General features: G+C 41.2%; 1 protein-coding gene across 2 annotated transcripts in view; it reads left to right on the forward strand.

Moving 5' to 3' along the window:
- Positions 1–14662, forward strand: part of mc5ra (melanocortin 5a receptor) — a 30727-nt gene that overhangs the window by 3472 nt on the left and 12593 nt on the right. The window contains exons 1-3 of one of the 2 annotated variants that reach the window (XM_058053878.1): positions 8321–8547; positions 12117–12321; positions 13511–13617. In XM_058053878.1, the coding sequence (XP_057909861.1) occupies positions 12178–12321; positions 13511–13617 (251 nt within the window). In that variant the 5' untranslated portion in view covers positions 8321–8547; positions 12117–12177. Of the gene's footprint in view, positions 1–8320; positions 8548–12116; positions 12322–13510; positions 13618–14662 lie in introns of those variants that run through there. The other variant, XM_058053880.1, reaches the window with a different exon arrangement.

A 14662-nucleotide genomic window follows, 5' to 3' on the forward strand; every position in this document is an offset into this window, starting at 1 on the left:
AATGGATAGTACATTCACAAATAGTGGTGAGAACAATACAGGGTGCGATTCATGGACAACCTGACTTGACAATGTGGGACTGGCTCCAGAAGGTTCCATCAATTAAGGACAGAGAAGAAGCTCAAATACATATATAAAAAGGTGAGATCAAAGGTGGATGTTAAAACGGTTGCAAAAATGCTTGTAAAAATAAACAAATACACAAGTCTACATGGGGAAGGGTAGGATCAAAAATAAGATTTGGAACATGAAGCATCCAATGTAAACTGTATATATGATTCAAATCACTACAACCAGAACCAAATACTACTAATTTGACTAATAATCTGCCGTAGCGTCAACCACAAAACTGCAATCATTTCTAAATTCATTTTCCGGGATCGAGAGAAGCCACGTAATTAGAAGCGTGGAGTGGTGAGATGTGACTGTATTTTCTGCTCCTGTCTATAAGTGATATGCATAAATTGAATAAATTGTTAATCACAGCTGGGAGCGCATGATCGGCATTTTAAAGCAAGTATCGGGTGATACCGATCAGTGGCCGATCGATCGGAGCACCCCTTGTTGTGATAATATGTAGTATTCTACACCGGTCACGAGGTGCCAGTAATATTACATTGATGAAACACTGCAGGAAGTGTGCTACCCAGAAAAAAAAACAAAGAACTCTCCCAATGTTAAAGGGGATCTATTATGCTCAATTATTGAGTTGTGGACTTCAGTCTATAATGCTACACAGCCAACAGACAACTACTTCCTTATACTACATAAACACAGTTAGGACACTGATAAATTATAAATTGTTACTGACAGCAGGGCTCTACATTAAAAACAAAAATGACTTGCCCATGGGGAATCCTTAAGGTGACAACTACTTGCCTGAACTTGCCCCATGTAAAATGAAAAGACTGCCATAATGATATCATATATCAATATATGCTGATAATACATCAGATAATAGTACTGATGCATTGTATTTGGAGGAATGTCTGAAACGTATGTTAACATGGCATGCCATACTACCTTACACATGGTAGTCGTAGTAAGCAGTGATATTTATAAGTTGTGCACCACAATGAAACATTATTGAATAGACACATTTGTGTACTAGTAAAGTGTTTTGAATCCAGAAAAAAATGCTCAATTTGTCAAACAATAATTTGTGAAGCAAAGGTGAGAAAAATCCAGCGAGAAATGGAACGCGCTAGATTTTGTAGCTTGTGCAAAATCAGCACTTGGTATTGGATCTAATGGGTGGTGTTTCATTGTGACCACTTCAAATTGTCACAGCAATGTGATTCACTCACCTGTGCCATCATTTGATTCGCTGCCGCTAATAAAATACTTGTTTAGGAGGCACTGGTTCATCACTTTTTGCTCTTTTCCTTCACAAGTTGTTGAAGAATTAGACCATGTTGGCAGGGACGCCATGATAGATGTTTTCCTAGTCAAACCATCGCTCATTGGTTGATCGCCAACAAGAACGGGTGTGGGTAAAACGCGATTCTGATTGGTCCATTTCAAGATTTGCAAGGATTGGTTTGCAAATTAGCACCGGAATTACACAGTCCGTGTTTTACCAACACCCAACAAGAACCGCTTTTAAAAAAACTCTTGGCAGTATGGCATGCCAAAGTGCACTTGCCCGACGGGAATATCACTGATTGGATTTACTTGCCTGAATTTTGTTTTAGCTTGCCCCGGGCCATCGGTACATCGTTATTGTCGAGCCCTGGACAGCTTGCGCGTCTGACTCTTCAACATGACTAAGTAACGTTGGAAAGCCATCTGGCTTCAGTAACAGTTTGGCGGATAGTTTTGGCAGCTTTGCCCATGTTCACAAAATATCCCATACTTTTCTTTTCACCGATGATCTGCGACTCCAATCACTTCTGACTGATGCTCAACTCTTTAGGCAAGTTAGCTTTTCCCCGTACATGAACAAACCTGGCAGCCATTGCTCCGTGCCACAGTGAAATCTTCGACAAAACAGTGCAGCAGGGGGTGGGGGGAAAGGCCTACACCTTGTACGTGGCCACAACCATTCAGCCGGTGACTTCGTTATATTATACTGTATATAGTCACAAGGTGCAATTGGCACAGCGTTTGTCACAATGCCTCCACGTTTTCTTCAGCTTGTCTCTATTTTGGTTTGTATATAAAGTTACTGGCATTGACTGGCCACAACATTAGGTACACTTGAAGCCGCACAATAGTGGCATCAAGCATTCTGCGTTCATGGCTGGCATAAAATATTACCCCCCTCTTAATAAGTTGCAGTATTCACCTTGACATCTTAAACTTATTTCATAAAATAGATGGTGTTTTTAACAGGACAGCAGACACGATCGTGCATCAGTCACTGAGGGTGTTTTTTTTTGTCTGCCTGGTGATATAAAGTCAGTTGGAAAACGTCTTGTAGTACTGAACGTGGTGCTTTTGAGAAAAATACAGTCAGCAAGGCTGACACATTATTGCCGTGTTTGCAACTTCACACAACTCATATTTATGAAATAAATATCATAAATATAAATAATTCAACAATAAATTCTCAATGATTACTTACACACATACACACAAAATTGAATAATAAACAATACATAACTTTTAGTACTTCAGATTTAAAATAATTTAAAATTTCTGGGGATCACAATAGATGAAAATATGAGCTGGAAACCTCATATTACAAATATACAACATAAGGTGGCCAGAAATATTTCAGTATTGAACAAAGCAAAATTTGTTCTCAATCAGAAATCACTACACACTCTTTATTGCTCTCTGGTTCTACCATATCTATAATAATATATAATATTATATATATATATATATATATATATATATATATATATATATATATATATATATATATATATATATATATATATATATATATATATATATATATATATATAATATTATATATATATATATATATATATATATATATATATATATATATATATATATATATATATATATATATATATATATATATATATATATATATATATCATATATATATTGTGTGGAAATATGGGCTAATAACTATAAAAGCAATCTTCTCTCGCTAAATGTACTGCAAAAAAGGTCAGTAAGGATAATTCATAATGCCGCCTACAGAGAACATACTAACTCCTTATTTCTAAAATCACAAATACTTCAACTTGCTGATATAGTTCATCTTCAAACAGCTAAAATAATGCATAAGGCTAAAAATAATCAATGAGCTAAAAATGTCATCCAATACTTCTCAAGAGTACAGAGTACTCAAAGACACTTTACAGTGAAGAAAAAAGAAATAAAAGTAGAGTTGAGTAAAAAACAGAGTAAACGATACATTAAAATACAATATCCAAACATTCATTCAGAGCTAAAACAAGGCCAAGCGGGGCGGGGCACAGCAGTCAGGTATAAAAAGTTAGACATTAAAAACAGATTTAAAGAGGTGGGTTTTTTGAAGGTGGGAAGGTCAGGGCAAGCACGGAGTGAATGGGGCAAAGAGTTCCAGAGGCTGGGGGCAGCGATGGAGAAGGCTCTGTCTCCCCAGGTTCGGAGCTTGGTCTTAAAGGGGAGTGCCAGGAGGTTGGAGTCTGAGGAGCAAAGGGGACGTGGGGGATTGTGTGGATGGAGCAGGTCTGTGAGATATGGAGGGGTCAGATCGTGGAGGGCTTTGTAGGTGATGAGAAGAACTTTGAAATGGATACGTTGGGGGACGGGAGGCCAGTGGAGGTTTTTAAGGACAGGGGTAATGTGTTCACGGGTTAATTGTTTGATGTGGGGTTCAAAAGAAAGGGTGGGGTCCAGGAGGATACCAAGGTTGCGGATAAGCGGGGTTTGAATGAGGGTGGCACTGTCGAGTTGGAGACAGAAGTTATGGGTGGATGATCGGATGTTTTTGGGGCCAATGATGATAATATCTGTTTTGTCACTGTTAGGTTTGAGGAAGTTGTGTTCCATCCAGGTTTTGATGTCGTTTAAGCAGTTGGTAAGGGTGGAGTAGATATTGGAGTTGATGGAGGTGGAGGAGATGTAAAGCTGAATATCATCGACGTAGCTGTGGAAATTGAGGCCATGACGACGGATGATGTTGCCGAGTGGGAGGATGTAGAGGAGAGGACCATGTCTGATATGACTTATTTTCTCGTATTATGTCTACTATATTGTGTAATAGGAGTGTAAATGTGACTATAGGGGTGTTATTTCATGTCTAGAGGGCTCTAGTAAAGTCAAAAAGCGTATTTAGAAACTGGTAAATTGATTATCAATATCTTATTCTCTCTTATTATGTTTACTATATTGGGTAATAGGAGTGTAAAGGTGACTATAGGGGTGTTATTTCATGTCTAGAGGGCTCTAGTAAAGTCAAAAAGCGTATTTAGAAACTGGTAAATGGGTTATCAATGTCTTCTTCTCTCTTATTATGTTTACTATATTGGGTGATAGGAATGGAAAGGTGACTATAGGCGTGTTATTTCATGTCTAGAGGGCTGTAGGTATTGTAAGTATTTAAAGTTTATTGTTGTAAAATTATAGCTGTGTTTTTTTATTTATGTCAATATTCTTCTTGTAATTTTTTGTCTCGTAATATTATGACTTCATTCCCATAATATACTTTTTTTTCCCAAACTATATTTTGTTTTGTTTACTATTATAATGACATTATTTTCCCTTCTAATATTATGACATCTGTCACGATTCGGCTTGTGAGCTTTGCGGTGCGACCCCAGGAGGCAGAGAGCAGGACCAAATGCAGGTAAATAATATTTATTTTAGCTATAATAGCAGCAGAAGAAAACGCAACTCAAGTAGCTGACGGACAAACAACAATGATCCCACGCAGGGAGAGGCAGGTGTGGGACATAACAACAACCAAGGCAGACATGGGAAAACAGGAAGTCCAATACAAAATAAGAGTGTCCAAAAAGGAAACCAAAGCCTAGACAGGGAACATAGACAAACGAGGGTCGCGGTGATGCTGGAGCCTATCCCAGCTGTCTTCAGGCGAGAGGCAGGGTACACCCTGGACTGGTGGCCAGCCAATCACAGGGCACATATAGACAAACAACCATTCACACTCACATTCATACCTATAGACAATTTGGAGTCGCTAATTAACCTAGCATGTTTTTGGAATGTAGGAGGAAGTCAGAGTATCCGGAGAAAACCCACGCATGCACGGGGAGAACATGCAAACTCCACACTGAGATGGTTGAGGGTGGAATCAAACTCAGATCTCCTAGCTGTGTGGCCTATGCACTAGCCACTCACAACCACAAAGCAGTGCAGTGTAAAATGCCATTGTCAGATTAAAATATTTTTCTTTTGCTGGTAGGGAATCAGGAAATCCAACCACTTGTGCCTGATGGTGGCGTCTTTGTGACATCACAAAGGAACAGTTATCCCAAACTTCTTTCAGGGCTCACTTCCAAATGTGCAAACCTCATTAACTGAAACTTTGGCATGGTTTAACACGAGAATACAACATTGAAACTATATTTATAGGTCACAAAAGTAGTAAAAGCATAATAGGTCCCCTTTAACATTTTTTTTTAATTTTCCGACTATTTCAGCTTTCTTCTTGTGAAGTTTCCTCTTGTAAATTTAAGACTTTATTGACATAATATTTTTACTTCTTCCCCTACCTAATTTTCCAAAATGATTTGTTTGCAGGGCTCGACAATAACGATGTACCGATGGCCCGGGGCAAGTTAAAACAAAATTGGGGCAAGTAAATCCAATCAGTGATATTCCCGTCGGGCAAGTGCACTTTGGCATGCCATACTGCCAAGAGTTTTTTTTAAAAGCGGTTCTTGTTGGGTGTTGGTAAAACACGGACTGCATAAATCCGGTGCTAATTTGCAAACCAATCCTTGCAAATCTTGAAATGGACCAATCAGAATCGTTTATTTAGACCGTGGTCCGCAGTCCACAGTCCGCGTTTTAACCACACCCGTTCTTGTTGGCGATCAACCAATGAGCGATGGTTTGACTAGGAAAACATCTATCATGGCGTCCCTGCCAACATGGTCTAATTCTTCAACAACTTGTGAAGGAAAAGAGCAAAAAGTGATGAAGCAGTGCCTCCTAAACAAGTATTTTATTAGCGGCAGCAAATCAAATGATGGCACAATCTAAGATCATGTGATGTTTATTTTACTTTATGTCAGTGATTAAAGCTGTTAGTTTGATCTGACTCAGGTTGCAATAGTAAAGAACGTTTACCCAATAACTTTTGTTGTCATTTATTATTTAATAAGCACAATGTTTATTCAATCATGAATGTACTTTTATTCATCAAGGCAAAGTGCCTAAAAGTCTCTTGACAATTCAGATTTCCATGCAACGTCATGATCTATGTAGGAAAACAACGACATGATAATCATTTAATCTTTATTTGAGGTTCTCATGTGATGCCACAAAAATGAGATGATATCATTATGGCAGTCTTTTCATTTTACATGGGGCAAGTTGGGGCAAGTAGTTCTCACCTTAAGGATTCCCCATGGGCAAGTCATTTTTGGTTTTAATGTAGAGCCCTGGTTTGCTATGAAAATATATCCGGATATAAACAAGGACTTTCTTTCTTTGACCCTATTGTTGTAAAATGACTGATTGTTGTTTTCTTGTTCTGACAGATATGATGATGAAGTTATGTTTGAGGTGCAATATGTAGAAATTCTGCACCCACACTGAAATGTTTGTCATTCTTAGTTTTGTGCGTAACTGGTGATTGTCACATTGCCTTTTCCAAGCGTAGAATATTGCTGATGGATCCTGACTGGCATGTCATAGTCTGTATTTCTGCTCTGGTCCTTTGAGTGTTTTGTTTATTCCACTGAAGCATTGCTTGTTTTTATTGGCGTTCTCATCTCATCTCATCTCATCTCATCTCATATATGGCTGTTATGTTACTTCTGGTCTTGGCGCCATTCATTGTGGAAAGCAAAGGAAGAATCTGGAATCCGTTTATTACAGTCCGTGCTGCTGGTTTGTCAGCTGGTGCCGTAGAGATGTACCGTGGTCGTCATCATCCCAAATGATGACACACGACTTTCACGGCCATTTGCAGCCCACGGCTCCATTTTTATTGGCACAGAGAGGATTCAAGCATACAGTCAAACATGACCGAGGCGGATTGAACGCCGTATAGTATAGTATAGTATATACCGTATATACCGCAATGGCTGGAAGATTTGCGTGTGGATTCCGAATTACAGGAAAAGTGGCAAATGTCCTCTTTTTATATCTTGTCCTGGTTGTCTTCCATCTATCCATTTTTTATTCATTTCCTACGGTTTATATCACTGGGATCACAGGGGTATGCTGGAGCCTATCCCAGCTGTCTCCGGGCAAGAGGCGGGGTACACCCTGGACTGGTGGCCAGCCAATCACAGGGCACATATAGACAAACAACCATTCACACTCACATTCATACCTATGGACAATTTGGAGTCGCCAATTAACCTAGCATGTTTTTGGAATGTGGGAGGAAACCGGAGTACCCGGAGAAAACCCACGCATGCACGGGGAGAACATGCAAACTCCACACAGACATGGCCAAGGGTGGAATCAAACTAGGGTCTCCTAGCTGTGTGGCCTGCGCGCTAATCACTCATCCGCCGTGCATCCTGTTGTATTTAAAAATGTTGTAATTTTTCCAATTAGACAAACAACCATTCACACTCACATTCTTACCTATGGACTTTTTGGAGTCGCCAATTAGCCTAGCATGTTTTTGGAATGTGGGAGGAAACCGGAGTACCCGGAGAAAACCCACACGTGCACGGGGAGAACATGCAAACTCCACACAGACATGGCCAAGGGTGGAATCAAACTAGGGTCTCCTAGCTGTGTGGCCTGCGCGCTAATCACTCATGCGCCGTGCATCCTGTTGTATTTAAAAATGTTTTAATGTTTCCAATTAGACAAACAACCATTCACACTCACATTCTTATATATGGACTATTTGGAGTCACCTAGCATGTTTTTGGAATGTGGGAGGAAACCGGAGTCCCCGGAGAAAACCCACGCATGCATGGAAAAACGGAAAATCAGACCCAGGTCATCCCGGTCTCCTGACTGTGTGGCCAGCTAGCTAACCACTCTCCACCGTCCGGCTGTTTATTATTGTGATTATTATAAAGTGTTGTTTTTCATTACATTGAGCAGCGAGTGTTGCCAAAAAAGGAAAAGCAGTATAGAAAATGAATGAATGAATGAATAGTTGATGTGCCACTTCACAGCTCAATCACGTCTATCACAGTTTATCAACAATAACAACTATTTCTATGTTTTAACGTGCGCTCCTCCTGTTTGACCCTCGGCCCCCACCGTAGTTTGATTGAAGCACGGTAACTCCGTAGCCACAAGCTGGAACAAATATTGATGGGAAATGGAGAAAGAAAAGAGTATTTAGATTGGTAAAGTTAGCTTCAAAGCCCTGGCAGATGGTTTTTGTAGTAAGACCAAAGTTATTTGTATCTACTGTTGCTGTGTTTGACTTATCACGGATTACATGGCCTGCCAGAGACTGGAGCAGTGCAGGTATTGTTTTTATTGTCATATACAGTGCTACCTTGGCATAAGAGTGGCCCAACTAACCATTGGTTTTCACATTTTTACATCTCTCTGATGATTTTTGCATCGAACTGCCAGCTAAATTGGAGTTCCAGCTGCTATTGACGGGCTGTCAATGTGATGACCGTGGCTGAAGTCCAGTGTTTAGCTAGCATTAGCGATTTAGCATGGAACTACCACAATGATGCACATTAGAACTCAAAGTCATCCAATCTTACCTTTATGCATTCCCACATAGTATCAGCATTCAGGAGCAAATATAGGATGAAAGACAAAGGGGGAAAATACATCCAAATATATCCATACGTCCATCTGTACATCGGAGAAAAGTGTATCGGTGCGTTCAATGACCGTCAAGAAAGTACGACAAATCGCAGCTCCCATGAAACATTCAAAAACTGGGGAATTTCCAATTAATAGTTACAGTATTGTAATACAATAATATTTGTCGTAATATAATGATTAATTGAATGTGTTTTAAAAGAGAAATTACATTGAGTTTGCAATTTTGATTAAATGTTTTATTACAATTGCCCTGTATTTTGGTATTGCCATTTGTACATTTCATGAATGAAAGGTGCATTGAGGCAGTACTTTAATAATCATCCTTTCTGAATGTTCTCAAGAAATGATAAAGCATGTCTGATGAATCCTCCAGCATCATGTGAGCATGTAAGTATGGTCAGCCCATGACTCAAGACGATGGATGAGTGATCATTCACTGAGTTATATTTAAAAGCTCTCTCAAAAAGGATATGGAAAATCTCTGCTATGGTGGATATAAATACGCCATCTTCGTGGCTCTGAAGGGGGTTATAAAAAGTCCCAAATGTCACCTGACATTCCTGCATGATCTGTTTGACAAGTCATGAGTCGGTGGTTGCCTGCAGGGAAGAGGAACCATCTCATTCCCTCTCATCAGCTGAGACCAGGACATGAACACTTGACGCCTTCTTTTCCCATAGCCACCGTGTCCTGTCAGGAGCATGCTTCATTTCCCAGCTGTCTCCAGAACAAAAGCACGTCCTGTGTGGGAGCGTGGCAAAACACCAGAAGATCGATTGGGCCATTCAAAAATCAGAGCAAGAAGAAACATAGAAAAGAAGAAGAAGGGAAACTGGAGAGCGAGAGACAAAAACAGCAGCAACAACAATTCCCATAACAACAACAGTGACAACAGGACTGCATGAGTTAAATGTCAATGATGGCTAAGGGTAACATTTTTTAATTCTCATAAAATAATTCCACTTATATGTATAAGCTACAAGAATGACATTGATCTTTAAAATACACTTTTTTCTGCTTCACTGGACAAACACACATTTTGTCGGGGTGAGGTGGGCACAATTGGACAGCCGTGTGACAGCCCGGATGGATTTTGTAATAGAATTAAAAACCCAAACAGTCTAAAAGAACAGATTATTTGGTTCCCGACCCAACCGCAATATGTCCCTTTCTACAAAGTAGGATTCAATATGAATGAATTGAACCTTATAAATACGTTTTTTAACATTATGAGAGCCCTCTAGACATGAAATAACACCCCTATAGTCGCCTTTACACACCTATTACCCAGTATGCATAATAGGAGTAAAAACGGCTCATGTGTGTCATAATGAATGGGTTCCATAAGAGGACAGGAAGTGACGTTGGGGGTTCAGAGTTGACTTTCAGCTTGTCATTTCAACCTTTACTGATAACCTTTATTTTTATTTATTTATTTATAGTTTATAGTTTGTGCACACCGGCAAGAAGGACTGTAACAAATTAGGATTTGACCAAGTGTACCTGTTGGTTTGTCCTAATCAAATATCATGACATGACTGCTAGCACTTTGCTACTACTATCAGGAGAACCAGAATATAGATGGAGAGAAGCCACCTGATGTGGCCCAGCAAGGTGCACTGTATTTGGGCACATGCTCCGAACAGCTGGTGTGCTGCCACAAAGGTCTCTGGAAAAAACTATTTTTGTGCCTGTTGTGAAATGACTCACACCTGTTGCTCCAGTGGTCAAACCTGGTGCTTATCTCACTAAACAATTACTGACACCCAGTGACCAATAATATATTGGTATATTGTATGACCAATACTACGATACGCAGGCAACACAGCTAGGAGACCCGTGTTTGATTCCACCCTTGGCCAAATCTGTGCAGCTTCCTCCCACATTCCAAAAACATGCTAGGTTAATTAGTGACTCCAAATTGTCCATAGGTATGAATGTGAGTGTGAATGGTTGTTTGTCTATATGTGCCCTGTGATTGTCTAGTGACCAGTCCAGGGTGTAACCCACCTCTCGCCCGAAGACAGTTCCTAAAGAAATCCATGGCCAGCAGTTGCCATTCCTGTTGCTTCAGTACTTGTTCATCTGTGGAACAAGCACATCACATGGGTTTGCTGCATGCAGGGTAGGTTGAATTGTAAGGTTTATAGGGTGCATAAAGCACTTAATGTGTGCTTCCAATCCTGCCTCTGGCATCAAAATGTTGTGATTCATTCAGGGCTCAATGGCTGTGTAATTTCCCCCATTTTATGTAATCCCACATTTTCAATTACCATATTGTGTGGAAATATGCGGTATTAACTATAAAAGCAATCTTCACTCGCTAAATGTACTGCAAAAAAGGTCAGTAAGGACAATTCATAATGCCGCCTACAGAGAACATACTAACTCCTTATTTGTAAAATCACAAATACTTCAACTTGCTGATATAGTTCATCTTCAAACAGCTAAAATAATACATAAGGCTAAAAACAACCAATTAGCTAAAAATGTCATCCAATACTTCTCTACAAGAGAGGAGAAATATGATCTCAGGGAAGAAGTACATTTGAAACACTTCTATGCTAGGACTACGTTATGCTAGCCATAGCATTTCAGTATGTGGAATCAAACTATGGAATGGATTGAGTAAGGACCTCAAACAATGCACAACGATGAGCCAATTCAAGAAACAATACAAGCAGTTGATGTTTGCTAAATACAAGGATGAAGAGTCTTGAACCAGTCATGATGTGCTATATATATCACTATATTGACACGCACTATGGTACACATTATGGCATTGGATGCTCATATCACCTCGTACTTCGGTACGAGGTACATTATTTAAAAAAAAAACAACTTAAACTGTATTATAGAAAGCAGGAAGTGAACAAATGTAACAGTGATTGTAAAAGTACCAGATGGAGGGGTAGGATTTAATAAGCTTTGCTTCTTCCTACTCCTTTTGGACATGTGGAACTGTGAACTGATTATGGGATGCACTCAATTGTAATCTGATGCATGTTCAAATGAAATAAAACCATTACCATTACCATTACCATTACCATTACCATTACCATTGAAAATGCATGTATAGGTCCACTAGGTCCATTTCTAAATCCGTTCAAACCACCCCAGCATCAAAACATTGAGGCTCACATTCCAGGATTCCAACCTTTTCTCCATTTTCTATACAGCATTGATGTTCATTGTCATGTCTGGTTTGGTTTGTATCTGACTTTGACTTGTTCTGTCATTGGTACTGCCAGCCTGCAATGAAGTGGCCTGGGAGCTGAAAAAACAGTGAGGTGGACCAGAGCCCCAGCAGGGATGAACGTGTCTGCCAGGTCCTACCAAGAGGAGGTGTTCCTGGGTAACACCACTCTGGCTTACCTCCCCAACTCCAGCCTGCCTTCAGACAAGAGCGGCACCATGAAACCTGCATCTTGTGAGCAAGTCCACATTGCAGTGGAGGTATGTGCTCGCCAGGGTTGCTGTGTGGGGGTACCCTCTGATGTGTGCACAGCAAGGTGTCTCCTTATCTGGCGTGCCGCGCCATTCAGCCAGTTGTGTATCTTGTGTGTGTGTGTGTGTGTGTGTGTGTGTGTGAGAGAGAGCGAGAGAGAGAAAGAAAGAGAAGAGAGAATATTATGGTCTAATAACGATTCTGTTCACAATTTTCATGGACAGAATTTCTAAGCGTAGCCAAGGTGTTGAGGGAGTCCGGTTCGGGGGCCTTAGAATCTCATCTCTGCTATTTGCAGATGATGTGGTTTTTATGGCTTCTTCGGGCTGTGACCTTCAGCGTTTACTGGGACGGTTTGCATGTGAAGCGTCTGGGATGAGACTCGGTACCTCCAAATCAGAGGCCATGGTTCTCAGTCGGAAAAGGGTGGAGTGCTCCCTGCGGGTTGGGAATGAGGTCCTGCCCCAGGTGGAGGAGTTTAAGTATCTCTGGGTCTTGTTCACGAGTGAGGGAAAGTGGGAGCGTGAGGTCGACAGACGGATCGGTGCAGCCTCGGCAGTAATGCGGTCGCTGTACCGGACCGTCGTGGTGAAAAGAGAGCTGAGCCGGAAGGCAAAGATCTCAATTTACCGGTGGATCTATGTTCCCACCCTCACCTATGGTCATGAGCTTTGGGTCATGACCCAAAGAACAAGATGGCGGATACCGGTGGCTGAAATGAGTCTCCTCCGTAGGGTAGCTGGACTCACCCTAAGAGATAGGGTGAGGAGCTCAGTCATCCGGGAGGGGCTCAGAGTAGAGCCGCTTCTCCTTCACATCGAGAGGAGTCAGTTGAAGTAGCTCGGGCATCTAGTCCGGATGCCTCTGGGACGCCTCCCTGGTGAGGTGTTTCGGGCATGCCCAGCCGGGAAAAGGCCCCGGGGCAGACCTAGGACACGCTGGAGGGATTATAGTCTCACAGCTGGCCTGGGAACGCCTTGGTGTCCTCCCGGTGGAGCTGGAGGAGGTGGCCGGGGCCAGGGAAATTTGGGCTTCCCTACCAAGACTGCTGCCCCCGCGACCCGGACCCGGATAAGCGGAGGAAAATGGATGAATGGATGGATGGATGGTCTTTATCGGTGCGATTTCAAAGGAAAGCAGAGATATCACTCATAGCCCATGTGAAAAACCAACATACTCCACTCTGCTTTCTCTCAGCTCTTTCTGATTCTGGGGATCATCTCCCTGCTAGAGAACATCCTGGTCATCACAGCCATTGTTAAGAACAAGAACCTTCATTCGCCGATGTACTTCTTTGTCTGCAGGTAAGGACTCACACACATCCAACAATACACACCACAATATTACATAGTATGACTGCTGACACCAGAGCTGTCCAAAGTGCAGCCTGGGGGCCATTTGTGGCCATTTGCTTATGAAGTATGTCTTTTTCTAAGTCAATCTGATATTAAACACTAGTGTTGTTCCAAGAGGTGCCGGGGCTTCGAAGCGTGTGTCGAGTAATCGAGTGGGCACTTCCGCGAAGCGTGTACCGAGGCGTGATTCATTGGGGGAGGGGCCAGAATTTACGACATCCGAAGCCTCGCTGCCCGGCTGTACCACGTGACGGATTCGGGAAAAGGTTCAGAATTTGCCCGTCACTCAGTTTGCCCGTCACTCAGCGATATAAACCCCTCAGGCTTAAATTAAAATGTGGGGTTTTGTGATGAGAGTCAGTCAGTTGAGCGTGTGGATAGTGTTTGTTGATAGTTTGGAGGGTTTGGTTACTACGGTTACGTTAGTTTGGAGTTCAGAGAGAGAAGATATGGAGCCAGCTAGAAAGAGGAAAATTTCTCCTGTGTGGGAACATTTTGACTTGATCAGGAAGCCAAATCCAACACTATTAAGAGATGGTATGTGTAGTGGCTATTTGTCCTTCACTAAAATAATAAACGTAACTTACACTATAATCAAAAGGCCACTGAGTCATTGTCCAAACAATCTTGTTCCGTTTCTTCTTCTTTCCTTTTATTACCGAGCAAGCAAACAAACAAACAAAAAAGGAACAAGGGCCTTTTCCTGTTGCCTCTCTTGCGCTGGTACAAAAACCATAGGCCCACCCCGGTGCATGCTGGTCCTGTGAGCACTGCCTACCTAAATAGATTGCAGGTGCCCAGGGTGTTATCCAATGAAATAAACCCAGAAATTAACTACTAATTAACCCCAACAAAATATGATAGATAAACAAATAAATAAATAAATAACAAGAAAATATTATCAAGTAATCCAAACAAAACAACAACAACAAAAAATAAATCAACAGATATCAGAAACCTAGGAACACACTAATAAATAGCTCCTACAGTATGT

The sequence above is a fragment of the Doryrhamphus excisus genome, chromosome 17 (genome assembly GCF_030265055.1).
Source record: "Doryrhamphus excisus isolate RoL2022-K1 chromosome 17, RoL_Dexc_1.0, whole genome shotgun sequence".
NCBI classification, from domain to species: Eukaryota; Metazoa; Chordata; class Actinopteri; order Syngnathiformes; family Syngnathidae; genus Doryrhamphus; species Doryrhamphus excisus.